This window comes from Oncorhynchus tshawytscha, linkage group LG23 (assembly GCF_018296145.1).
Source record: "Oncorhynchus tshawytscha isolate Ot180627B linkage group LG23, Otsh_v2.0, whole genome shotgun sequence".
NCBI classification, from domain to species: domain Eukaryota; kingdom Metazoa; phylum Chordata; class Actinopteri; order Salmoniformes; family Salmonidae; genus Oncorhynchus; species Oncorhynchus tshawytscha.
The window spans coordinates 11,105,840-11,132,866 of NC_056451.1; the positions used below are offsets into that span (position 1 = coordinate 11,105,840).

At 42.8% G+C, this 27,027-nt stretch overlaps 1 protein-coding gene across 2 annotated transcripts; it reads right to left on the minus strand.

Moving 5' to 3' along the window:
- Positions 1 to 11: 11 nt before the first annotated feature.
- LOC112222994 (ral guanine nucleotide dissociation stimulator-like 2) lies at positions 12 to 26,142 on the minus strand. Of its 2 annotated transcripts, XM_024385890.2 has the most exons (20): positions 25,878 to 26,142; positions 23,996 to 24,165; positions 11,198 to 11,245; positions 10,970 to 11,053; positions 10,673 to 10,836; positions 10,418 to 10,474; positions 10,092 to 10,285; positions 9,663 to 9,769; positions 8,778 to 8,993; positions 7,919 to 8,022; positions 7,132 to 7,216; positions 5,839 to 5,898; positions 5,370 to 5,456; positions 5,215 to 5,247; positions 4,794 to 4,915; positions 4,573 to 4,662; positions 3,209 to 3,302; positions 2,642 to 2,866; positions 2,296 to 2,410; positions 12 to 2,199 (listed from the first exon to the last, which is right to left on the minus strand). In XM_024385890.2, the coding sequence occupies exons 2-20, from the start codon at positions 24,152 to 24,154 to the stop codon at positions 2,021 to 2,023; spliced, it is 2,223 nt and encodes a 740-aa protein (XP_024241658.1). In that variant the 5' UTR covers positions 24,155 to 24,165; positions 25,878 to 26,142; the 3' UTR covers positions 12 to 2,020. The 2 variants fall into 2 exon arrangements, with proteins under 2 accessions (XP_024241658.1, XP_024241659.1); XM_024385891.2 differs by lacking the exons at positions 23,996 to 24,165; positions 25,878 to 26,142 and adding an exon at positions 12,629 to 12,932.
- Positions 26,143 to 27,027: the final 885 nt, after the last annotated feature.

Consider the following 27,027-nt stretch of genomic DNA (forward strand, 5'->3'; position numbering starts at 1 on the left):
AAACCACAGTCTGAATCTTTTATATGTACATCTTTGTACATTTATTTGGTAAGAAATGACACAGCAGAATTACAGCACACATCTGGGGAGTTGCATAGAAATTCCTCATATTACTGTCACGTCAAAATGCATAGAAAAAGGAAATGCATCGCACAAAAACAACAGGGCATATGTAGTGCATAAACATGCCAGCTTATACAGCACTGTGAATGTACATCATATGTACTATTACATTCCAATGCATACATCAGAGGCTTCATGTCAAATAGCACCCTATTAAGCCCACTACTTTTGACCAGGTCCCATAGGGCTCTGGTGAAAAGTAATACACTATATAGGGAATAGGGTGACATTTTGGGACACTTTAAGTGGTTCAAGCACCAATGAGAGAAAGGCACTAAACAATCAGTAGCTTAGCCTGGCGCTAACACTTCATCAAATTCCGTTACCCAGAATCCTCTCTCCTCTCCCTGGAACTACCGTATCTATGCTTCAGCCTTAGTAGAGACTTCAACAGCACTGGCCAGAGTTCACAAGAGTTCACCAGTTAGGGCCTCCGACAACGTGTCCCCCATGCGCCCTTATGCGTGCAGGTTTTCCTTCCTACTGGTCTCATCCTCATGGGATAGAAGCAGAGCCTTCTGCAAAACCCGCTACATTCAGTTCCTGGACTAAAGACATTGCATAATGAAACCATAATAGCTGTCAGATCTCTATCAAACTTCAGAGAAAATATAAATTAAACATCATTCGGGGATTGGTGAGAATCCCTCACTAACCTCGCATGGGTCTTTGAGGACTGACTTTGGGAGTCCTGGATGAAATACTCTTCAGACAGACTTCCATTCCAGCTACCAACTAAACCCATTCAGAGACCATTGATAAAGATGAGCTTATGCTGTATTAGAAAAGTATAGCATTAAGGTGCGATGGTAGACATCTTTTCAATACGCACAACATAGTCTGGACTTTCATTAGTGTCTTCACATGAATTGTTTAGGATAGAGTTTGTGGTTTGATGCTGTTATGCCTAATGGTTAGTACTCATAATATGACTATATTCTGTATGGGAGTGGCAAGGCTGTATATGTAAATGTGTTGTATTTTACACAAGATACTACCAGAACTATCATTCAATATGTATGCAGAAAGCCCAAGCGAAATGATCATGTATATCTTTGACACGACTTGACCCATTTGAAATGGTTGCAGTTTGAGGCAATTTCATACATTTCATGTCACTTCACAATGAATAACATGTCATTCTGACACTTGTTGATAGCTCCTTGGGAATGTAAACACAATCATGACATCGTCCATACATAAAAAAACAGATGCATACATACAAAGTACATAGTTAAAACATTTTGATGAGCCCCCGTGCTTTGCTATAATGAGAGGTTTCAGTGACTCTGTCTGTCAGTGCTCTCTCCATCATTCATATTCCTGCTTGTATCCACTCTCTATGGAGAAATGTAAAACTTTGTTGTGGTCATGGTCAATTCAAATAGGGTCATATCACCCAAACTTTGATTTAATGAAGTTCTCTACTACCAACTCATTTCTAGGATGGCACCTGAGGCACATTCCTCAAATACTCAAGATGATTTGGATTCCTCAGTTGCTCTTGATTACAAGGCTTTTCCATTTGGTTAAATAGGAAATGAGATGCCAATGGTCAGAGAGACTTAAAAAACAGCATCATTCACCATCTGTTTTGCATTGGTCTTGTTCTAGGTGTATATTTCCAGTAGTATGCATTGCCAACGAGAGAGACATGCACCCTTCTACACTAATGGATTTTCCTGGTGTACACAAACAGGCAGATAAGAATACGTTCATCAAACAAGTTCAGACAGGTTTCAGGATACATTTTGCTTGAACAAGCTCGGTCAGAATGTATTTCCACTTCGAAAAAAGATTAGGAAAGACAAGGCCACATCTCACTGAGATATCTGCCTGCATTCTTATCGTGTCCTGTCCTTGAGAAGCACTAGCCAAATTATGTCTCAGATATAGCCTATTTGGGAAAGAGCTGTCTCCGCCCCTTGGCTTTGATTCGAGGAAAGGTGGCACTAGTTTCTGTGCTGATTGGTTGAGAGCGAAAAGGGGTGTTTCCTCCTTGTCTGCGCAGCAGGAAGTCCACACTAGAGGAAGTCATGGCATAGAAGACGTTTCCTGTGGCAGGGATGACCAACTCTACAGGGCAGAACAAGAAAAGTCATCACTACAATCAATATGAACAGAGAACTGTTAAAGGGATTTCGTATGGGTCGGGTTGAGAAATGTCTTTACCTTTTCCCTCGGGCAAAAGTTGGATCAGCTCATATCTGGATGCTTGTTTGGGGTCCTGACTGTGTTTTTCTAAGGCAGAACTGATCACAGTGGGTGTCTTGTCATTGCTTGTCACCTGAGGAAACAGAGAAGAAGGACAATGATACCAGACAGCTTGACTCCTAGTTATAATATCCTGTGTACAACCTGAGGAAATGTTTTGGATTACTATCATTAACGGATATTTGTGGATTAAAGTAAATAGTCATGAGTGCAGGGTGCAGTGCAGTGTATCATTTTAAACCAAAAAAAGGCAAATATCTCTAATCAAATCTCAACTCAATATGTCATTATCTCAGCTCAGTACCAGTATGCTTCTGTACATATTCCCATCTTGTAAATCCATTCGTATCCTGACGATCCGCATATCAGGCTCAGACCCTTTGTTGTTATTGGTGGGATTGTTGCCACAGGAGACTGATCGACGATGTGATTTAATGGGAGTGGATGGTGTCAATGCAGACGGGATGGGGTCATTGGTGGGAGGGGAGGAGTCAACATCCAGACAGGAAACTGAGGGGGATTTCATATGCTGAAATAATAATAGTGATGAAAATCATTTTAAAAAACATTATACTTACTGATATGACAAGATAAAAAGTGGCTGTTGCATGAAGGCCAAAGCAAATAAAAAGACACAGAAGAGAATTAAAAGATCAAAGCTTTTCCTCTTTTAAAAGTGCTCTTCTGTATGTTTTTACGACATTTGTTTTAAACCAATCATATTTGATTACTTAGCAATACTTAGCAATAACGACGAGTATTTGCACATGAATAGTAATTGCATGTTCTGCAATTCTAGCTGGCAATGCAAATATATTTTTGGGAAAGTATGCAAAATAACTGGAAATATTAGGTCTTATTTTGTAATTACCTTGGTGAATTTGGAAAGAAAGTGACAGACGGGGGAGGGGAAGTCAAAAAGACCGTCACTGTCAGCAACAAGGCTGGTCCTGGAGGAATTCAGGCTGTAAGGAGGTGGGAGAATCATATCATGTATGTTCATCATGCACTGTAATATGCTTGACAACAACCTACAAAACATCTTACTCAGCCCCTGAGAAATACATAGTAAATGTACAAGCTTGGCTTTCAGCTCTTTCCAATGTTGCATGTTAATTTACCAGCTCTTGCACTGTGTGAGGATATTTTTAATGGAAAAAAGTACGGAGGACTTACCCCCAGACCCCCCCCCCCCAAGTAAATTTTCCACAACTGATTACTTATGGCCACATTACTACACATTTGACAGTCAAATAGTCAAGATAATCACTATATATACAGTATATAGTATGTGGACACCCCTTCAAATTAGTGGATTCAGCTATTTCAGCCACACCCATTGCTGACAGGTGTATAAAATCAAGTCAGTTCACCAAATTTCTGTCCCGCTAGAGCTGCCCCGGTCAACTGTAAGTGCTGTTTTTGTGAAGTGGAAACATCTAGGAGCAACAACGGCTCAGCCACGAAGTTGTAGGCCACACAAGCTTACAGAACCGGACTGCCAAGTGATGAAAACACTTTCTGTCCTCGGTTGCAACACTCTCTGCCGAGTTCCAAACTGCCTCTGGAAGCAACGTCAGCACAATAACTGTTCATTGGGAGCTTCCTGAAATGGGTTTCTTAATCTTAATGTTTTAGCACACAATGACATTCTAGACAATTCTGTGCTTCCAACTTTGTGGCAACAGGGAAGGCCCTTTTTTGGGAAGGCCCTTTCCTGTTTCAGCATGACAATGCCCCCGTGTACAAAGCGAGGTCCATACAGAAATGGTTTGTCGAGATCAGTATGGAAGAACTTGACTGGCCTGCACAGAGCCCTGATCTCAACCCCATTGAACACCTTTGGGATGAATTGGAGCGCCAACTGCAAGCCAGGCCTAATCGCCCAACATCAGTGCCCGACTTGTGGCTGAATGGAAGCAAGTCCCCGCAGCAATGTTCCTACATCTAGTGGAAAGCCTTCCCAGAAGAGTGGAGGATGTGATAGCAGCAAAGGGTGGGGGGACCAATTCCATATTAATGCCCATGATTTTGGAAGGAGATGTTTGACGAGCAGGTGTCCACATACTTTTGGGTCATGTAGTGTAGTATAGTTCACAGAAAATGCTGACTGGTCATTCTTTTACAATAGTACTGAGCCATATAACCAATGTATTTCACTATACATAGTGAAAGGTATCTGCAGTGAATACTACCGGCATGTTGTGTGTAGAGTGTAATAATAGACCTCATTACTTTGGGCATCGTGTGATGATGACTGTAGGGTTCTGGGTACGACCAGAGCTCGGTTCGCATGGCACCTCAATTTCATTGGACAGTCTGTAACTGCAGACATCATGTAATGTGATTAGCGATTCATCATAATCGTAGAGTTGCGTTTGAAATAACATGTATGTACAAACGTGAATGTTTTGATTATAAAAATGAATAAAAACCAAAAGAGATTCACGGCTTACCTTTCTTCTTCATTTAACGAGGGTACACTTTGGTACCACTGTAGGAATGCCTCGTCGGTGAGGAAAACACAGTTTTTACAGGAGGACTGCAGTAGTCGGATCTGAGCTAAAACCTCAAACTCCTGCAAAGAGAAAAACAAATCATTATCATCAAATGACTCTCCAGTACTAATGGCACATTATCAGTTGAAACGCTAGCAGTTAAACATGAATATGTGCATGTATGCACTGCTTCAGAATTCAATACACTGCCACACGTTTAATGAGTGGCACAACAGAAAAGCAATTTATGAAGACCATCTGCTATGTTGAGCCAGAGGCTAATGAATTAGTCTGGATCCTGGAATAACTCAACATGTGGACAACGGGTGATGAGGAATTTAAACAGCAGCCGTGCAAAGGCCCTGACCGCATCACTCACTCGTCTCCTCTTGTCAAAGTTGATGTAGCCGTTCTGAAATGGAGGAACAGGATATTATGTCACTGTCAATGCAACTTCACCACCAGAGCTTATGACCAACTTCCTGTTGCTGGACACATGATGGGGGATAAATTACAGTACATGAAGGGACTCACCTCTAGTCTGTCTTTGACGGCCGTGTCCAGCATGGTGAGGTCTGTGAGGAAGATCCCCAGGTAGGGTACTGTGCCCTGGGCACTGGACTGTGTGAGAGAGGGGAGGGGTGGAGAATTATGAAAAACAGAGGCATAGGGCTTCAGGCTTCCCAGACACAGATGAAGCCTACTCAATGCATGCTCAACGGAGAACCTTGGGTTAAGATGGAGAACCTTGGGTTAAGATGGAGAACCTTGGGTTAAGATGGAGAACCTTGGGTTAAGACCGGCGAATGTACTGTATATCAAGTTGTCCTTACTTAACCATCAACAATTCCTCTATTGAAGAAATACCAGCATTGCATTACGTTACATCAGCAAAGGGTTATCTGATGCCCTTTGTACAGTTTAATCCATGCTTCTTCCTTCAAGGACAAAAATGATTATGAGCTTTGTGAGTGACTTCAAACTCACTAAAAAGAGCACTCACCCCTATCTGTCTCCTGTTGGTCATCTTTCCGTCCAGGTTGGCGAACTTCGAAGTGCCCTCCTGAAAAACACAGACAAACATCTAAGCGTAACAATGCTTAGGTGCATGACAATCTGGAACACAATCTAGAATTTAGAACTGTCCCGTTCTGACCTTAGTTCTTTTGTTATGTCTTTGTTTTAGTATGGTCAGGGCGTGAGTTGGGTGGGTTGTCTATGTTCCTTTTTCCATGTTTTGGGATTTCTGTGTTTGGCCTGGTATGGTTCTCAATCAGAGGCAGCTGTCAATCGTTGTCCCTGATTGAGAACCATACTTAGGTAGCCTGGTTTCACTTTTGAGTTGTGGGTGATTGTTTCCTGTGTCAGTGTTTGTTCCACACTGGACTGTTTCGTCTGTTTCGGTTATTCACGTTGTTATTTTGTAGTTTAGTGATCATGTAAATAAAGTATCGTTATGGACACTTACCACGCTGCACATTGGTCCGACATCTCTTACTCCTCGTCAGAAGAAGAGGACAATCGTTACAAGAACCATGGCTATGTGCTCTAAAACCCTGTGTAGTAACTGTGTAGGCCCTCAATTCCAGACAAACTGAGAGGGTAAGGAAGCAGCTTGCTTAGTAAGTTATCAAAGCACAGCAGAAGGCAGTGTGAGTTTTTTCCAACATCAAAGCCTGGAGTGAAGCTTTCAAATGAAAGCTCCGGCATATGTTTCGATGAATTCCTGCGTGGATGCCTTGGTGAAATTGCAGCTAATATAAGGTATTGATGCATGCACAACGCATAACAGTGAATGAAAATGCTGCTAATCCTACCGATTTCCAGCCCGCCCCCGTAAGAAATTCACAATGCATCCTAAATACAATACATGTTGAGAAACGGGTGAATTTAGATTTGACAGGACGTTGACATTGAGAGGCTGTACACTCCCAGATTAAGCCTTCCTCTAGGTTATAAGGCATGATTCATGACTCAAAGTGATTTTTAGCCCTGGAGTAGTGCTTAATCTGGATCTGTGTAGCGCAACCGCTCTTGAATATATATTCATTTGAGTTGAGTTAAACACGTTTGGTGTGATCTCCGATGAAACTTCACATGAGACCTGTCCTCATCTCATACCGCTTGTATTATGGGATGGCTGTCAGTGCACTGTGTGTGTCTGTGTCTCTCTGTGTGTGTGTACATGTGTATGTACATACAGTATAGTACGTATGTGTTGTGTGTGTGTGTGTGTGTGTGTGTGTGTGTGTGCACGCGTACGTGTGTGCAGTAACTCTCAATCAGTGTGACTCACCTCTTTCAGCAGTTCCCTGCTCTGGGAGTAGTTGTCCTTCTCAGAGAAAATGTTGGACAGCTCCTCGTATCTCCTCACTGCTTCCCTGTCAGACAGAGTCACATGACAACAACAATGAGCCATGCACCCAAAGAGGGTATTAGGGGCCTGGACCGACATTTCTCCGCTGTCTACTGGGCCTCACTATAATCCACATCCAAGAGAATCAGCTAGCCATGATTAGTTTAGCTATGATTGGGGAAATGATAACAAGATGAGATAATCAACGCGCGGTAGTGTTTTGGAACGTTAAACGTGTTTGACTATGGGAAAGGATGGTGTTATTTCAATGACAACGTGATTAAATTCCTGAGTTTTTGAAATGGCTTTGTTGTAAAAAGGGAAAAAAAGAACAAAAAAGACAGTTATGACAATGATAGTGTTACGAGAATGACAATGTTATGGGAATGACAATACTTTGAAATCATCTGCAACAGAAGTACGTTTTGCTGTGGTCAAGTGGTCTAGGCCGCTGCCTCCAGTGCATATGTACTGCTGTAGCATGGGTTCAAATCAGGCCGCCCATTTCAGCACACTCTCCTTTACCTAGAACCAAAAGGGTTTTTCAGCTTTCAGCATAGCAGAACCCTTAGAAGAACCCCTTTTGGTTCCAGGTAGAACCCTTTTGGAACCCTTTTTTTCTAAGAGTGTATCGCTCTCTATCCAATAAACATACAAATACAAACAAATAAGATAATAATAAGTATGTTTTTCTGTTTTACCAATCAGAATGCTTTCCTCCACCAACCTGTCAGTTTCTAGCCACGTCCTCCTTAGTCTGTGTACTGGGTTACTCTGCAGGGCAGACACGATGGCGTAGAGAGACGAAAAGTTTTTCCTGGCTCTGCATTCCTGTTGAAACACACACAGTGCAGCATTGTCTGAGAATACCTGCCGCCTGGATCAATGGGGTTGTTTGACACTCGCTGTCTGACATGGTCAACTATGTACATTCCTAAAGTGACTTCTCCCATAAAAACCTGTTGATGAGGTGACGTGAGTGTTTTGGCAACAAACCGTGATATCTAGCCTGAGAGTGTGTGTGAGATTGTGTGTGTTCCAAACAAGTTCCTTCACACACACACAGGAGCTAGCTAGGCTTTTAGTTGTGAAGGAGAAAGAGGTCTGGCAGTGACTCAGCTTGCTCATGTGTCCATAACAACCTGAGGACGGTGTGTGTGTGTGTGTGTGTGTGTGTGTGTGTGTGTGTGTGTGTGTGTGTGTGTGTGTGAGAGAGAGAGAGCGTGTAAGCAAGTAAGCAAGAAAGTGTGTGTGATTGTGTGTGCGGAGTCAGCAGGAACAGCCCTGCTGCAAGCTGCTAATGTTCTCCTAAGTTACAGGATGGCAGTACTACATCTACTGTGAGCACCTTTATAGAGAGAGGACAGTATAATGCAGAAAGTCAAGTACAGTGTTGTCTTGTTAATGTTTTGAGAAAGACTTAGTATTCTGCTCCCCACTCTCTACTTCAACTCAAAATCCCAAACCTATTGCTGTTGTGCCCTTGAGCGAGGTATTTAACCTCAAAATTCCTCCAGAGGAATGCTGCTTCCAAATGGGTGTGTGTGGACAATAAAGTTATTCTATTGTAATGATGACCGGCTGACCTCTGCCACACTGATCCATTTCTCCAGGAGGCAGGCTCTCTGCTGGCTGCGGAGCTGCGTGGGCCACAAGCACGAAGCCATCACGGCATTGGCCAGCCGGTTGAACTGGCGTACAGTGGCCCGGACGGACCAACATACACCCTCGCGGCCCTTCTTGTCCCTCTGAGACCACAGGGAGCCCAGGCAGTGGTACGGGACCAGACGCACAAACAGCTCCTGTTAGGAGAGAGTGGGGGAAGAGGTAAGGAGTGAGTGACTGAGGGACCGGGATTGAGGGAATTAGAGGTAGAGAGTGAGTAAAGATTGAGAGAGAGAGAGAGAGAGAGAGAGAAAGATGCACAGAGAGAGAGACACCAAGAGATACAGATACAGAGACAGACAAAGAGATACACAGAGGGAGAGAGACAGTCAGACAAAGAGAGAGAGAGAGATACACAGAGGGAGAGAGAGAGAGAGAGAGAGAGAGAGAGAGAAAGATGCACAGAGGGACACTGAGAGACACCAAGAGATACAGAGACAGAGACAGACAAAGAGATACACAGAGGGAGAGAGACAGTCAGACAGGGGAGAGAGAGAGAGAGAGAGAGGGAGAGAGAGAGACAGTCAGACAGGGAGAGAGAGAGGGAGAGAGAGAGAGACAGTCAGACAGGAGAGAGAGAGAGAGAGAGAGAGAGAGAGAGAGAGAGAGAGAGAGAGAGAGAGAGCAAAGCATAACCAGGGAGATTGCAAGTGGCAAACATGTCCAGTATGAGTAAGAAAGGGTCAGAGAGACGTAACAATAGAAAAAGAGGAACACAATTAAGACTGTAGTAAAGTGCATGTTCCCATGATCTATATAAGGTTAGGCGGAGTAATGATACTGTAGGGGTCAGAGGTTAAACCCACCGTCTCTATCTTGGTGAGCTGCTCAGCAATCAGCCCAGCAGGGAAGCCCAGGATATTGGTGGGATCAAACTTAGTGGGGTCAGCAGGAGGGCTGGCGATGGTCCTATCTAAACGACAGAGAGGATGCAACACTAATCCCAATGAATGTAGGTCTATATTAACTGATACAAAAGAAAGGCTTATTCAGTCTGGTTGGCAGTGGAAAGACACATCAGGGTGGTCGTTACAGAAGCAGGTTCCACCAGATTTGGATGGTTGACAGCAGAGACAGTGGGAATAGAACACTGAAGATCATCACAGAAAACTCTTGGAAACAATTTGGAGGAGAGTTCTGCCCATATATATCTATGGTTATGCCACCCACAAAATCCTCATATAACCTCAGGTTGGCAGTGCCATGACTGTCATAATCCCAGAGTGTATAGTGACCTGAACTAGAGTCAGGCAGTAGGGCCTGTTCACTGAGCTCCTCTGCCAGTCTGAGGAGGCGACCCCTGATCTCTGTCCCAGAGGGGTCGGAGGGCAGCAGGGGGGCCAGGCGCAGCAGAAGACCAGGCTCTCCCAGAGAGCGGAAGTCCTCAGGATACTCTGACAGCCACATACTGAACACCATACACACCGCTCTGGGAGAGGGAGAGAAGAATGGGAGAAATACAAATGCAAGAAGTCTGCACGCCCACACACACACACACACACACACACACACACACGAGGGATCATACAGTATATATATATATATATAGTATCAGACTCACCTGTTGAAGGGTTGCCTAGTCTGACTCCTTGTACTTTCTCCTGGTGGATGTTGCAATCTGGAGAAAGAGGGAAGAAAAGAGAAAGAAATAGATAGACAAAAGTTCCTTTGAGAGAAAAAAAAAGCTGAATAAGAGATGGTTTCTTCTTCACAACGTCTCCTTTCCTTCCCTTGGTCTTTCTACAGCACTTCAAAAACGTTTCGTAACACTACATACAACCGGTGTGCAATGCATTGTTTCCTCTGACTTCCCCACCTGTCGATGAGGATGTCCAGCACTCTCTTGGTGGAGGTAAAGGAGCGATAGGTGGAGAGGAAGATGGTGATGAAGGAGGAGTCTCCCATGGCAAAGGAGTGGAGGAGGTGCTGAACCAGCTTCTCTTCTGTTCCCGCCTTTACACACTGCGAACGAGAGCCGGACTGGAGGGAGAGAGAGAGAGAGATTCATAACAACACTACCATGACAATACAGACTTCCAAAGATAACGTGTAAGGATGTAAGGTGTAATTATACTGTAGTTTCTGTGCATTGTATAATGTTATGTATTCTCACTGTTGCACTGGTGGGGGCGCCATGCTGTTGCTTCACCACTACATTGTATATCACTCCGTCCTCTTTCTCCTCCAACACAGTAGACTGAGGAAGAGAGAAAGAGTATGATTAAGAGTATGATTAAGAGTAGGATTCAGAAAGAAAGTGCATAATTCATACTCTGGCACAAATTTCCCACTGTCACCAAAATCGAGTTATTCATGTTTATCTCAAGTTGCATTGACCTACCAAATCCAGAGGACAGTACCAAGTTGTCTTCATAGGGGAAGTCTCCCCCTGTGGAATACAATAACATCCGATAAAAATAAGTACTGTCACATGACCAGCACCAGAACCTCAGGTTTTAACATAAAGCCCCGACGTGCCCATGAAGCATATTATGTTATTAGACATGTACAATAATAAACATCAATATTCAGGAGTTTCAAAGGAGCGAAGCAGTTTTAACAGGAAATATCTGAATGGGTTGAAAAGAGAAAAGAAACAAACATGGGTGAAATATCACCAAAAATCTGATAAGGTTGTAAGTGGAGTACGTCTTAATAACGCGAAACAATCCAAAGTCAGTTGTAAATGCAGCGAAACCTATGGATCACAACATCTTTCATATGTTTTTGAAAACAAACAGCGCATCACTTCAACAGAAAGGATAACATTACATGAAATAAACCATCCGAATACTAGCAAAACAACTGTGATACTGTACTGAAATGACCTGCTCACAGTTTCACTGAGCCATTCCATGAAACAGGCCTACCGTGAGTACAATAGCAATGTACCTGGGGGGGTTAATGCCTTAGTGGATATATCCGTTTACACTTCCCCTGACATTTACACCCATGAAAATGTGATTTTCCATGCTGAAGAAAATGCATGAGAAAACACAATGACGTCATCGTTAGTCTGACATCAACAATCCATACCAGTGACCCAAACAGGAGACCGACATGTAAAACCACAACAACCTCAACACGTTTAGAAGCTATGTAGGGCATTGCATTGCCTCCTTTTTCATTAACTTCCCCCTTCAGTTGAGATCCAACCACAATAAGCAATATCCAGGTCAACATATACGTGCAAATGCATTATAATTAAGCACAAAGCAGGTCATTTTGGACCACTGACCAGACATCACAGTTACGCAACAACTGCTGTATCCTATAACGTGTCTATCAGTTTCCTGTTTGATATGCGGAGGTGCCTTCAGTAACCACTCATTCAAATCAATTGGAGTACTGAAGGTCCATGCTCAGTTAATGTTAATCTTATTTTGGGCTCCCGAGTGGCGCAGCGGTCTAAGGCACTGCATCTCAGTGCTAGAGGCGTCACTACAGACTCTGGTTGGATTCCGGGCTGTATCACAACCGGACGTGATTGGGAGTCCCATAGGGCGGCGGAGAATTGGCTCAGCGTCGTCTGGGATAGGGTTTGGCCGGGGTAGGCCATCATTGTAGATAAGAATTTGTTCTTAACTGAATTGCCTAGTTTAACAAAGGATGAATAAAAAATCCATAGTCCTTCTATTATCGTGACATAGGTTGAGAACATGTTGGTCTACCTACTGCAGCATGTTTCTGTTGTTGATCTCATGTCTGTTGCTCTTTCTCTTTCCCCCCTATCTGTACCTGATTGACATTGACCCAAAAAAACACAAGTTACCTTTGTCTCGACAAGTCCAGACAGGCTACAAGCCTTTAGCTTCTTTGAGAACTTCACAAGAAAGCCACAAACACCATCTTGTCCACTTTCTTTCATCTGTCTTTTTAGTTTCCTATTGTCTCCTTGACTGTCGTTTTTCAATGACCGAGGGATTGTTTGTCTTTGTCTTTCAGTTTGTCTGGCTCTCGGACTTAACACACATAAACACACCTGAAGCCGTCATTAGGTAGGACCACTCCCTCTGTGTGCCTGCGTCACATGAACACACCCATAACACACACAGAGATAGACGTATACACACACTCACTTACTCACTCGCACCCAGGCACACACTCACTCGCACCCAGACAGGCAGGCAGGCAGTCAGGCAGACAGACAGACAGACAGACAGACAGACAGACAGACAGACAGACAGACAGACAGACAGACAGACAGACAGACAGACAGACAGACAGACAGACAGACAGACAGACAGACAGACAGACAGACAGACAGACAGACAGACAGACAGACAGACAGACAGACAGACAGACAGACAGGAGAGGGATGATATAATATTATACTCACCTGTTGAACACACAGGGGATTCACGTAGCCTACACACAATGAGAAGGCCTGCAGCTATTGGCTGAACAATACCTTCCTTCTTTCAATCCCTCCTTCCCTCTCTCCTACTCTCTTTAACTGTGTGAATGACCTACATGTGTAACTAAACCTGTTTGACTATATCTCTTCCCACAATGAATAGAGTAAATTTAGAGACAGACCTAATTGACTAAACTCATCCTCCATCATCAACATTTCAACAAACCTGCTCTGAGGATCATTACATCCTCTGACACTGACCTGTTAATATGTGACATATGCTAATGACTTAATAAATGTTCCTAGTCAACGAATAAAGCAGGAAGCACGCCCTGTTTACTCAAGGGGCTAACAACACTAGCGGGTGAGCACATGTTGACACACAGGTGAAGACTTTCACAGCCTCACAATGATAGACTGGTTCAGGCTACAGCCTGTTAGCACTAGTAGAAGCTAGGTCTGGCTGTTAGCATGTTAACCAACTGATCTCCTCCTGCAGGGTGGAGGTCAGAGACCTGGCAGTATGGTGCCAGGACAACCACATCTCCCTCAATGTGAGCAAGACAAAGGAGCTGATTGTGGACTACAGGAAAAGAAGGGCCGGACAGGCCCCCATTAACATTGACGGGGCTGTAGTGGAGCGGGTCAAGAGTTTCAAGTTCCTTGGTGTCCACATCACCAACAAACTATCATGGTCCAAACATACCAAGACAGTCGTGAAGAGGGTATGACAACAGCTTTCCTCCTGACGAGACTGAAAAGATTTGGCATGGGTCCCCAGATCCTCAAAAAGTTCTACAGCTGCACCATCGAGAGCATCCTGGCCGATTGCATCACTGCCTGGTATGGCAACTGCTCGTCAACCAAGTCATAGACTGTTCTCTCTGCTACCGCACGGCAAGCGGTACAGGGGCACCAAGTCTAGGTCCAAAAGGCTCCTTAACAGCTTAAGACTGCTGAACCCCCTTTTGTTTTTACACTGCTGCTACTCGCTGTTTATTATCTATGCATAGTCACTTTACCCTTACCTAGATTTACAATTACCTCGACTAACCTGTGCCCCCGCACCAGCATCGAGTCAATATAGCCTCGTTATTGTTATTTTATTGTGTTACTTTATTTATTTATTTATTTTACTTTAGTTCATTTAGTAAAGATTTTCTTAACTCTATTTCTTGAGCTGCATCGTTGGTTAAGGGCTTGTAAGTAAGCATTTCATGCTAAGGTCCACCTATTGTATTCGGCAGTTGTGAAAAAAGTCATACTTGAGGAAAAGTGAAGATACCTAGAAAATGACTCAAGTAATAGTAAAAGTCACATAGTAAAATTCTACTTGAGTAAAGGACTAAAAGTATTTGGTTTATAATATACTTAAGTATTAAAAGTAAAATAATAAATCATTTCAAATTCCTTATATTAAGCAAACCAGATGGCCCCATTTTCTTGTTTTTATTTTATTTATGGAAATCCATTTACATCATTTACAAACAAAGCATGTTGGTTAGTGAGTCCGCCAGATCAGAGGCAGTAGGGGTGACCAGGGATGTTTGTTTGATAAGTGTGTGAATTTGACTATTGTCCTGTCCTGCTAAGCACTCAAAATGTAACGAGTACTTTTGGGTGTTAAGAAAAAATGTATGGAGTAAAACGTACAATATTTTCTTAAGGAATATAGTGAAGTAGGTCGCAATTGTAAATGAGAACTTGTTTTCAACTTGCCTACCTGGTTAAATAAAGGTAAAATAAAAATAAAAAATAAAAAAGTAAAAGTAGTCAAAAATATAAATAGTAAAGTACAGATACCCCCAAAAAAGACTTAAGTACAGTGCCTTGCGAAAGTATTCGGCCCCCTTGAACTTTGCGACCTTTTGACACATTTCAGGCTTCAAACATAAAGATATAAAACTGTATTTTTTTGTGAAGAATCAACAACAAGTGGGACTTTATCATGAAGTGGAACGACATTTATTGGATATTTCAAACTTTTTTAACAAATCGAAAACTGAAAAATTGGGCGTGCAAAATTATTCAGGCCCTTTACTTTCAGTGCAGCAAACTCTCTCCAGAAGTTCAGTGAGGATCTCTGAATGATCCAATGTTGACCTAAATGACTAATGATGATAAATACAATCCACCTGTGTGTAATCAAGTCTCCGTATAAATGCACCTGCACTGTGATAGTCTCAGAGGTCTGTTAAAAGCACAGAGAGCATCATGAAGAACAAGGAACACACCAGGCAGGTCCGAGATACTGTTGTGAAGAAGTTTAAAGCCGGATTTGGATACAAAAAGATTTCCCAAGCTTTAAAAATCCCAAGGAGCACTGTGCAAGGGATAATATTGAAATGGAAGGAGTATCAGACCTCTGCAAATCTACCAAGACCTGGCCGTCCCTCTAAACTTTCAGCTCATACAAGGAGAAGACTGATCAGAGATGCAGCCAAGAGGCCCATGATCACTCTGGATGAACTGCAGAGATCTACAGCTGAGGTGGGAGACTCTGTCCATAGGACAACAATCAGTCGTATATTGCACAAATCTGGCCTTTATGGAAGAGTGGCAAGAAGAAAGCCATTTCTTAAAGATATCCATAAAAAGTATCGTTTAAAGTTTGCCACAAGCCACCTGGGAGACACACCAAACATGTGGAAGAAGGTGCTCTGGTCAGATGAAACCAAAATTGAACTTTTTGGCAACAATGCAAAACGTTATGTTTGGCGTAAAAGCAACACAGCTCATCACCCTGAACACCCCATCCCCACCGTCAAACATGGTGGTGGCAGCATCATGGTTTGGGCCTGCTTTTCTTCAGCAGGGACAGGGAAGATGGTTAAAATTGATGGGAAGATGGATGGAACCAAATACAGGACCATTCTGGAAGAAAACCTGATGGAGTCTGCAAAAGACCTGAGACTGGGACGGAGATTTGTCTTCCAACAAGACAATGATCCAAAACATTAAGCAAAATCTACAATGGAATGGTTCAAAAATAAACATATCCAGGTGTTAGAATGGCCAAGTCAAAGTCCAGACCTGAATCCAATCGAGAATCTGTGGAAAGAACTGAAAACTGCTGTTCACAAATGCTCTCCATCCAACCTCACTGAGCTCAAGCTGTTTTGCAAGGAGGAATGGGAAAAAATTTCAGTCTCTCGATGTGCAAAACTGATAGAGACATACCCCAAGCGACTTACAGCTGTAATCGCAGCAAAAGGTGGCGCTACAAAGTATTAACTTAAGGGGGCTGAATAATTTTGCACGCCCAATTTTTCAGTTTTTGATTTGTTAAAAAAGTTTGAAATATCCAATAAATGTCGTTCCACTTCATGATTGTGTCCCACTTGTTGTTGATTCTTCACACAAAAAATACAGTTTTATATCTTTATGTTTGAAGCCTGAAATGTGGCAAAAGGTCGCAAAGTTCAAGGGGGCCGAATACTTTCGCAAGGCACTGTAGTACTTTAAAGTATTTTTACTTAAGTACTTTACACCATTGGTATCCGGCGCCTGTGACAAATAAAATGTGATTTGAACTCTAGCTAGCATAGACTACTAGCCTTTGTTAGCCTGTGTAGCTCCGTTTACCGGCACCTATAACCACACTGTCTGCACACATATGACTCTATGCAACAGACAGAAGGAAGGTTGTGTAAATACATGGACTGCAAACCAGTTGAAGATGATTTATAGCCTTGGTTTATTCACCTTAATGTACACAGAAAGAATATAATACACAGGACCTGTCATCAATGCTAGCCTACATCAGGTCACACAAAACAGTGACTACAGGCTATGTACTGTAGGCCTACAGTAGCACTGTGCATTCAACTAATCAGGGTGTTACAAACTAGGCTAACAGCACAGTCGCTGTTTCTAAGAGACTGCAGTTGTAAAAGTAAGGCAAAATACAACTTGTTTAAATTTTTAACATAGGTCTACTGTAGGCCTACTTTTCTATTGTATTATGTTTTTGTCTCAAGCAGTAGGTCTAAGGTTAAGTTTAACCACAACTCTTCCTGGTACAGTTACCTACAGTAGAACCACTTACTTGGGACCATCCGTGTCAACCTCAACCAACCACAATCACCACATCTCAGTCTGTGAGTGGCGATGGTACAGGGAGGCACCAATGAGGATGTCTAATATTATGGCATGTAACAACCCTTACAGTGTTTCTGTTCTACCAAATGCACAAAACCTTTGAATCTGTTCGAGTGCATTTTCCCCAACAATCAATACAAGGACATGGCTGCTCCGCTGCAAGGAAAAGCTGGCTCACGGAGCAGATGATAATAATCATGGGAGTAAGTGGCTGAGGTTCATTCCATGAGAAACATCTTGATAAGGAAATTTGCTTGACTCTCCTCAGATACCGCATCATTCAAATCTCCCATTTTGTCTGCTCATGTTTACAGATTTTGTCCAATGTTTTCTTTCGTTTGCCCACTTTTTCCATCGCTGCTAGTTTAACTCATCGCTGCTAGTTAACTCAATGTTTATACTCTTTATGTGGAACCTCTCTCATGATTCAACATGCTCCTTGTCTCTATATTTCCATCTTTTCTCTCCATAGAGGAAGTACATAATGAGCGGAGACAAACACAGGAAGCACAACGTGCGGTTGTGACGAGCTGCTATTTTTTCTCTTTCTCTTTCCCTCACAACCCGGCCTCCTCGGACCACTACGATAGGCATCGGTGCAGGGGGAAAGCAGGAAGAGCCTCACAATCTCTCAATCTCCCCCTGTCTTTACACAGTCTCAAGTTCTACTTCTGTCACTTATTCGTCAACATCAGACATTTTGGGCTATGTCTCTTTAAATAAGTATCTATGGTTGTTATACAGTATGATCAAATGGGTATGTGAGCAAATGGGAGCGTATTGTCATGTGAAAACGTAATCCCACCGCTGAAACCAATATTGTTGACTACTTTACACAGCAGTACAATTGGGGCTCGTAAATATATCCTCTGAAGTTTTATTTAAAGATGCCTATTGTTTTTTTTTTCGCTCCCTACTCTCCCTCTCAGGCTCCCACCCCTTCCTTCCCTTCCTTCCCCACTCTTCTTCTCACGCTTTCATCTGTGCATCCCATGGTACCCTCTCTACTCTTTAAAGTGAGCGCTGGTGGTATTCTAGAGCTGCTCTATTTCCTTATATCAAAGTCTTATCTGAAATCCCTTTTAAATCTTTGGTTCATAAGGTTGTTTTAACTATCAGGGTCATATTGGCAAGACACTTAGTTGTTTTGTTCAGAATGAATATTCAGTAGACTATATGGGTCACCACAGCACTATATGACAAACCATAGGCCCCATTTTAAGATAAGTGGAAATACTACTGAAATGATTCCACCAAGCTACAGTATACCAGCAAAACAAATGTTGCTGCTGGTAGCTCATATCTATGAAACCTGACCTAAAGAACATGTTGCCCTGTGTGGAAAAGTTTCATTGCCTGCAGGGGGGGATGGATTGTCATTGTGAGGCCTGACCCCATTGTCTAAATCCATTCACATGCATCTAAGTTTCCCTCATTAAAGAGTGAACAAGTGGCTTGATTCAATTCCACTTGATAGAATGTCCTCTGAAACCCGGCCTATGATATCTGAGTGGAGTGGGGGATGTGGCAGCTGTACAACACACAACACATAGACCCACTGGCTGGTGGCCACCCATGGATTATTTAACACGAGACACATAGTACAGTGGTCATGTCATGTGACACAAACAGAGCAAGAGGGAAGTTACCACTGCAGCTGGTGCCTGAGTCAGTGTGACTTCTTTTTATAGCCCCGGGGAGTTTCTTGAGACTGCATGCTAAGTGAAGTCAAAGCCAATGAGACGAGCATCATGTGCACTACGCACTAAAGCCAAGTAGCAAGTGTATGAGAGTTAGTCAGTGGAAAATTATGGAGTTAATTGACATGTAATTAAGAGACAATCAAATAAATGGCAATCACGTTTTCATCTTAATTTGAACTGATACGGTCTGCAATTATTGGGTGAATATAATGATTTGTCATATCAAAGTGATGACATTACATTGGCCTAAGTGTCATACAATTGTGGCCCCCTCCCAGTTAGGGGGAGTGATGAGCTCTACAGCAGTCTCACAACTCAATTGCTGGTTGAAAACTGTTTTCTGCTCCCAAAAGATAGAATTTGTAGATAATTGGCCCTCTTTCTGGGACTCGCCCACAAACAGGACCAAGCCTGGCCTGTTGAGGAGTGACGGACTCCATCCTAGCTGGAGGGGTGCTCTCATCTTATCTACGAACATAGACAGGGCTCTAACTCCCCTAGCTCCACAATGAGATAGGGTGCAGGCCAGGTAGCAGGCTGTTAGCCAGCCTGCCAGCTTAGTGGAGTCTGCCACTAGCACAGTCAGTGTAGTCAGCTCAGCTATCCCCATTGAGACCGTGTCTGTGCCTCGACCTAGGTTGGGCAAAACTAAACATGGCGGTGTTCGCCTTAGCAATCTCACTGGAATAAAGACCTCCATTCCTGCCATTATTGAAAGAGATTGTGATACCTCACATCTCAAAATAGGGCTACTTAATGTTAGATCCCTCACTTCCAAGGCAGTTATAGTCAATGAACTAATCACTGATCATAATGTTGATGTGATTGGCCTGACTGAAACATGGCTTAAGCCTGATGAAGCCTGATGAATGTACTGTGTTAAATGAGGCCTCACCGCCTACTCAATCACTTTTTATAGCTACTGTTTACAGGCCTCCTGGGTCATATACAGCGTTCCTCACTGAGTTCCCTGAATTCCTATCGGACCTTGTAGTCATGGCAGATAATATTCAAATGTTTGATGACTTTAATATTCACATGGAAAAGTCCACAGACCCACTACAAAAGGCTTTCGGAGCCATCATCGACTCAGTGGGTTTTGTCCAACATGTCTCCGGATCTACTCACTGCCACAGTCATACTCTGGACCTAGTTTTGTTCCGTGGAATAAATGTTGTGGATCTTAAAGCTTTTCCTCATAATCGTGGACTATCGGACCACCATTTTATTATGTTTGCAATCGCAACAAATAATCTGCTCAGACCCCAACCAAGGATCATCAAAAGCCGTGCTATAAATTCTCTGACAACCCAAAGACTCCTAGATGCCCTTCCAGACTCCCTCCGCCTACCCAAGGACATCAGAGGACAAACATTAGTTAACCACCTAACTGAGGAACTCAATTTAACCTTGCGGAATACCCTAGATGCAGTCGGACCCCTAAAAACAAAAACATTTGTCATAAGAAACTAGCTCCCTGCTATACAGAAAATACCCGAGTTCTGAAGCAAGCTTCCAGAAAATTGGAACGGAAATAGCGCTACACCAAATTGGAAAACTTCCGTGCAACTTCCGTGCAGTATCGAAGAGCCCTCACTGTTGCTCAATCATCCTATTTTCCAACTTAATTGAGGAAAATAAGAACAATCCAAAATGTATTTTTGATACTGTCGCAAAGCTAACTAAAAAGCAGCATTCCCCAAGTGAGGATGGCTTTCACTTAAGCAGTGATAAATTCATTAATTTCTTTGAGGAAAAGATCATGATCATTAAAGAAAATTACAGACTCCTCTTTAAATCTGTGTATTCCTCCAATGCTCAGTTGTCCCGAGTCTGCACAGCTCTGCCAGGTCCTAGGATCAAGGGAGACACTCAAGTTTCTTAGTACTAAATCTCTTGACACATTGATGAAAATAATCATGGCCTCTAAACCTTCAAGCTGCATACTGGACTCTATTCCAAATAAACTACTGAAAGAGCTGCTTCCTGTGCTTGGCCCTCCTATGTTGAATATAATGAATGGCTCTCTATCCACCGGATGTGTACCAAACTCACTAAAAGGGGCAATAAATAAAGCCTCTCTTGAAAAAGCCAAACCTTGACCCAGAAAATATACAAAAATATCGGCCTATATCGAATCTCCCATTCCTCTCAAAAAATTTAGAAAAAGCTGTTGCACAGCAACTCACTGCCTTCCTGAAGACAAACAATGTATATGAAACGCTTCCGTCTGGTTTGAGACCCCATCATAGCACTGAGACTGCACTTGTGAAGGGGGTAAATGACCTTTTAATGGCATCAGACCGAGGCTCTGTATCTGTCCTCGTGCTCCTAGACCTCAGTGCTGCTTTTGATACCATCAATAACCACATTCTCTGCCTGGTCTGGTTCCCAGTCTCTGCCTGGTTGGTTCCCCTCTCTCCACCGGGATTCTCTGCCTCTAACCCTATTACGTGGGCTGAGTCACTGGTTTACTGGTGCTCTTCCATGCCGTCCCTAGGAGGGGTGCTTCACTTGAGTGGGTTGAGTCACTGACGTGATCTTCCTGTCCAGGTTGGCGCCCCCCCTTGGGTTGTGTTGTGGCAGAGATCTTTGTGGGCTATACTCGGCCTTGTCTTAGGATGGTAAGTTGGTGGTTGAAGATATCCCTCTAGTGGTGTGGGGGCTGTGCTTTGGCAAAGTGGGTGGGGTTATATCCTGCCTGTTTGGCCCTGTCCGGGGATATCGTCGGACGGGCCACAGTGTCTCCCAACCCCTCCTGTCTCAGCCTTCAGTATTTATGCTGCAGTAGTTTATGTGATGGGGGGCTAGGGTCAGTCTGTTATATCTGGAGTATTTCTCCTGTCTTATCCGGTGTCCTGTGTGAATTTAAGTATTCTCTCTCTAATTCTTTCTCTCTCTCTCTCTCTCTCTCTCTCTCTCTCTCTCTCTCTCTCTCTCTCTCTCTCTCTCTCTAATTCTCTCTTTCTTTCTCGCCCTTGGACCATGCCTCAGGACTACCTGGCCTGATGACACCTTGCTGTCCCCAGTCCACCTGGCCGTGCTGCTGCTCCAGTTTCAACTGTTCTGCCTGCGGCTATGGAACCCTGACTTGTTCACCGGACGTGCTACCTGTCCCAGACCTGCAGATTTCAACTCTCTAGAGACAGCAGGAGCGGTAGAGATACTCTGAATGATCGGCTATGAAGAGCTAACTGACATTTACTCCTGAGGTGCTGACCTGTTGCACCCTCGACAACCACTGTGATTATTATTACTTGACCCTGCTGGTCATCTATGAACATTTGAACATCTTGGCCATGTTCTGTTATAATCTCCACCCGGCACAGCCAGAAGGGGACTGGCCACCCCTCATAGCCTGGTTCCTCTCTAGGTTTCTTCCTAGGTTCTGGCCTTTCTAGGGAGATTTCCCTAGCCACCGTGCTTCTACACCTGCATTGCTTGCTGTTTGGGGTTTTAGGCTGGGTTTCTGTACAGCACATTGTGACATCAGCTGATGTAAAAAGGGATTTATAAATACATTTGATTGATTTTTTTTTTTTACCTTTATTTTACTAGGCAAGTCAGTTAAGAACAAATTCTTATTTTCAATGACGGCCTAGGAACAGTGGGTTAACTGCCTGTTCAAGGGCAGAACGACAGATTTTGTACCTTGTCAGCTTGGGGATTTGAACTTGCAACCTTTCAGTTACTAGTCCAATGCTCTAACCACTAGGCTACACTGCCGCCCGATTGATAAATTAAGTAGTATAATATCTCACAAACACAATCTTTCCTATAAAAGAGGCGAGACTTTACAATGGAAACAATTATCTGCGTACTTTAGGGTTGAAAAGGAGTAAAACCCAGACATTAGTGACATAACAACAAGTCTGTGTGAGTATAGAAGAACCCAGTAATAATGGACTGCCACAACTAGTCTGATAAAACCTTTACAGCCTCTGTCTCGGCCAATGGAACATAAACAAAGGTTATACATCATGAGAAAAACATGCATGCTGTCAACCTGTCCAGGTTTGCACACTTTCAAAACAACCAACACAACCCTTTCTGTTTCAGGGGAATTCAACTGGATATAAATCAATTATATTTGAAAATACATGTAATATGGTCATAAAAGTAATGCTCAAGAAAGCAACATCTTAGCAAAAATGTTACAGTAGTCTACTTGAAAATCTCAAGACATGAGCATTATATTCAATGCTTGGTGGTCAAACATCATCTAATTCACTGGCATGCCTTGATGGAAAGTACCTCCTCTTTAGTGTCCGTCTTCGAAATCAAAATGACTGAAATCCCTGAGGTTCTTTGAAAACCAACCGACCGCATCTGCTGTTTACTCAAGGAACTGGTAGGGGAGCCCTGTTACCACGGTTTCACAGACCACCGCTCTAATACCCTAACCCCCTACCCTGGTTGGTCTGAGGAATGTGATCATTAAAGCTTGATGGTGAGTTGGTTATTTGAATCAGCTATGTAGTGTTAGGGCAAAAACCAAAATGTGCACCCAGGGGGGCCCCAGGACAGTTTCTGTATCAAATCAGCCATTTGTTGGATTCCCCATAGATGAATTTATTTAATATGAGACCACTGGAGAAAGTTTGCTATATGAGAGAACAGGAAACAGTGCCCTCCATAACTTTACTGGTATTAAAGTGCAACTGCACCTTGATGTATCCTTCATCACAATTTTCTTCACCTTTATTTAACTAGGCAAGTCAGTTAAGAACAAATTCTAATTTTTAATGACAGCCTAGGAACAGTGGGTTAACTGCCTTGTTCAGGGGCAGAACAACAGATGTTTACCTTGTCAGCATAGGGATTTGATCTTGCAACCTTTTGATTACTAGTCCAACACTCTAACCACTAGAATACCTGCCGCCCCAGATGAAACTACTATTGCAGTTAATTGCTGTGAATTAGTTACTTACAGTACATGTTCCTAATCAAGTTAATCAAATATAAAATCACTTCCAACCTCAGAGGAGTCCAGTCCAGTACTCTCAGTCACTTGTCCTGATTGGCTGCTGAGGCGAACATCGTCAGACGCTAAAGGCCGGTAGCCAATGAGGGGTACATCCCTTGACTCCACCCCTGGCAGGTCCATCCCACCTGTTCGCATACTACGAGGGATCATGGTGCCGATGGCTAGAGACACAAAATAAACAATAGGCACTTAAGGGTTTAATTGGTTATAATTTCAATTTTCTACTCAGAAAATGAGAGTCAATGGCACAGGACCAACATAATTTTATAGTTCATGGACTTTAACTCGGAAAAGCATTAAAAAATAAACACAATATACTGTACAATAAACACTGTATACTGTACAATAAAAATAATTGTGTACCAAAGCTTTGGTGGTAGCAGTTCATTTGTTTACATGATGATTTATATTTCACTGTGCCCTGCTCCAGCATTGAATTTGAATGCCAGCTCTTCCTTCCTTTTCCCTTCTCCCTCCCTGAGATGTAGATTGCCATGATGATGGAAATCTAGAAAACACTGTTACACTGTAGGAGGATGTTGACATGTACCACTATTTTATTTAACTAGGCAAGTCAGTTAAGAACAAATTCTTCTTTTCAGTGACAGGAACAGTGGGTTAACTGCCTGTTCAGGGGCAGAACGACAGATTTGTACCTTGTCAGCTCGGGGTTTTGAACTTGCAACCTTTCGGTCCTTTAGTCCAACTCTCTAACCACTAGGCTACCCTGCTGCCCCATTTGACTATATATATTTAGAGACAGCAGATATTCATGTGACCATGCATTGCTGATTCACATTAGTGAAACTGTTTCAGGACATTTTTTTGCCAAGCAAGTGTGGTGTAGGTTACTGTATATGAATGTACAGCATATGGTTATGTCAGAAGACTTCCTGTTCTTGTATGGTTCATGTCATTACTTCAGTAATGATGCTAAAGGTGTTTAAATAGGTGGAACAAACATTTTATGTTTACTCTTTATCTGTATAATTAAGGGTTTGCTATTGTTATTTTATTTTACTGCTGCTCTTTAATTATTTGTTACTTTATTTCTTATTCTTTTAGGTATTTTTCTCAAAACTGCATTGTTGGTTATTAAGGGCTTGTAAGTAAGCATTTCACTGTAAGGTCTACACCTGTTGGATTCGGCACATGTGACAAATACAATTAGATTAGATTTGGGCTACCTGTTATACATAGCTTTTTGTCTGTGAAATGAAATGCACTTTTCAACCCTACATGCATTGTTATACAATAGGCTTATATGGAACACTAATCAACTCAATCACATCATCTTTGGGAACATGGTACTAAACTTTGAAGTGTATCTCAGTCTTGAGGGCCTACATATAATTAGGCCTGGTGTTATTAAATATACATATATATTGGTTATAGGAAAACATATCTGTAAAATGTATCTGAATACTGTATGTTAGTTTGTCATCATAAACAACCAACGGTTGTCCACTGGTCTGAATAACTTCCATTCATGACATTGCTGCCTTTTTGAGGAAGGTAAACATTACATGTTGGTCTGCATGCGTGAGTCCACACTGTAACTAGGCTACAGATGGTCACACCCCAATTGCATATGTTCTCTTTCAATTCAACCAACCGATGGGTGGTGCTGTATTGACTTCTCGACCAAATTGTGTTCACCTTCAATCATAGGAAACAAGACACTATAGGGGTTAAGCGGAATATGATGATAAAGTTTGCGTGTAAAGCATTTGTTTCTTTAGTAACCAAATACACAAGGTTTAGGCCTATTTGTAGAAGGCCATATATATTAAATGTTATGAGGGCCCTGCAATTAAAGAGATTATGAAATTACAAAATGTCATTCATGTCAATACCGTATAAACGAACTTACTGAATGTTGCGTGTCCAACTACGGTCAGCTAAATTCCGCCAGCATTGGATAGCTGTAGTGTTCGCCGCCGTGGAATATACCGTTACCGGTTAGTGGACGAATGTCGCGCCCATCCGTTCCAGCACCGACGTCGGAAGAGAGTCTCTCACCCCCTCTATCAGTATCAGTGTCCCCCTCTGGTCGCCTGTCAAGCTTCTAGTGCTGATAGCAGCACTGAGCACATTCGTGTGCCGCACACTCCCTCACTGCTTTCTGTGCTCTGACGGCGCAGTTCCTGTAGACGTGTGCTCAGTGCGTTTAGCAACATAGCCTACACTTGTCTCACTGGCTGAGAGAGGGGGGAAAAGTGGTCGTCTTGGAAATATAGTCTATTTGGACTGTGTGTTTGGTGTACAATATCAAAAATGTCAAGTCATCTATGGGCTCCTAAAATTAGGGTTTAAGAACAAAACCAATAATTCCCTATGGAAAGCACACATACACACACATACACACACGTGATTGAACCTAATATTTTATCTGCTGGATTTTAAAAACATTTTCTTTTGGCTATCTGCCACCTTTTTTTTCTCCAATGCTGACAGTAGCGGAAAACATTTCCTAAAGGAAATTGAACCACACACTGCTGGAAGGCATTACAGTGTGTCATGTCCATAGGGGCCACAAGGGTATGAGCCCCCTCAGATGTGTCCTTCTTTTTCCTTTTCTTTTTTTCATGTAAAAAAAAAAGGTTCCTTCCAAGGTGCTCCACAGAGTACAGATATGCTAAGCAGAAAGCTGGATACTCTGGTTCAGGGATCATCAACTAGATTCAGCCGCGGGACGATTGTCACGTTCTGACCTTAGTTCTTTTGTTATGTCTTTGTTTTAAGTATGGTCAGGGCGTGAGTTGGGTGGATTGTCAATGTTCTTTTTTCTATGATTGGTTTGAAAACTTGGGGGGACAAATAAAATCACTCACGGTCCAAATTCGTTCTGTTGAGGAACCCTGCTCTAGTGTGTGTGTAGTCAGTATCGTCAGTGGAGGAGGAGAGAGAGTGTAGAGTAACACACATAGCGTTTCCTTTTATTTTATCTGCCGGCGATGGACTCGTAGGAGGAATGTTTGTAAATTAATTTGATCAATCTATTTAGACTATTGATCCTTCTT

Bases quoted from the DNA above. Each gene is read 5' to 3' on its own strand.
- LOC112222994 (XM_024385890.2), bottom strand. From the start codon at position 24,154: ATGATCCCTCGTAGTATGCGAACAGGTGGGATGGACCTGCCAGGGGTG. The intron at 10,286-10,417 runs GTGAGTCTGATA...TCCCTCTCCCAG, and splicing joins ACTAGGCAACCCTTCAACAG to AGCGGTGTGTATGGTGTTCA. The intron at 8,994-9,662 runs GTGGGTTTAACC...CTCTCCTAACAG, and splicing joins AGCTCACCAAGATAGAGACG to GAGCTGTTTGTGCGTCTGGT.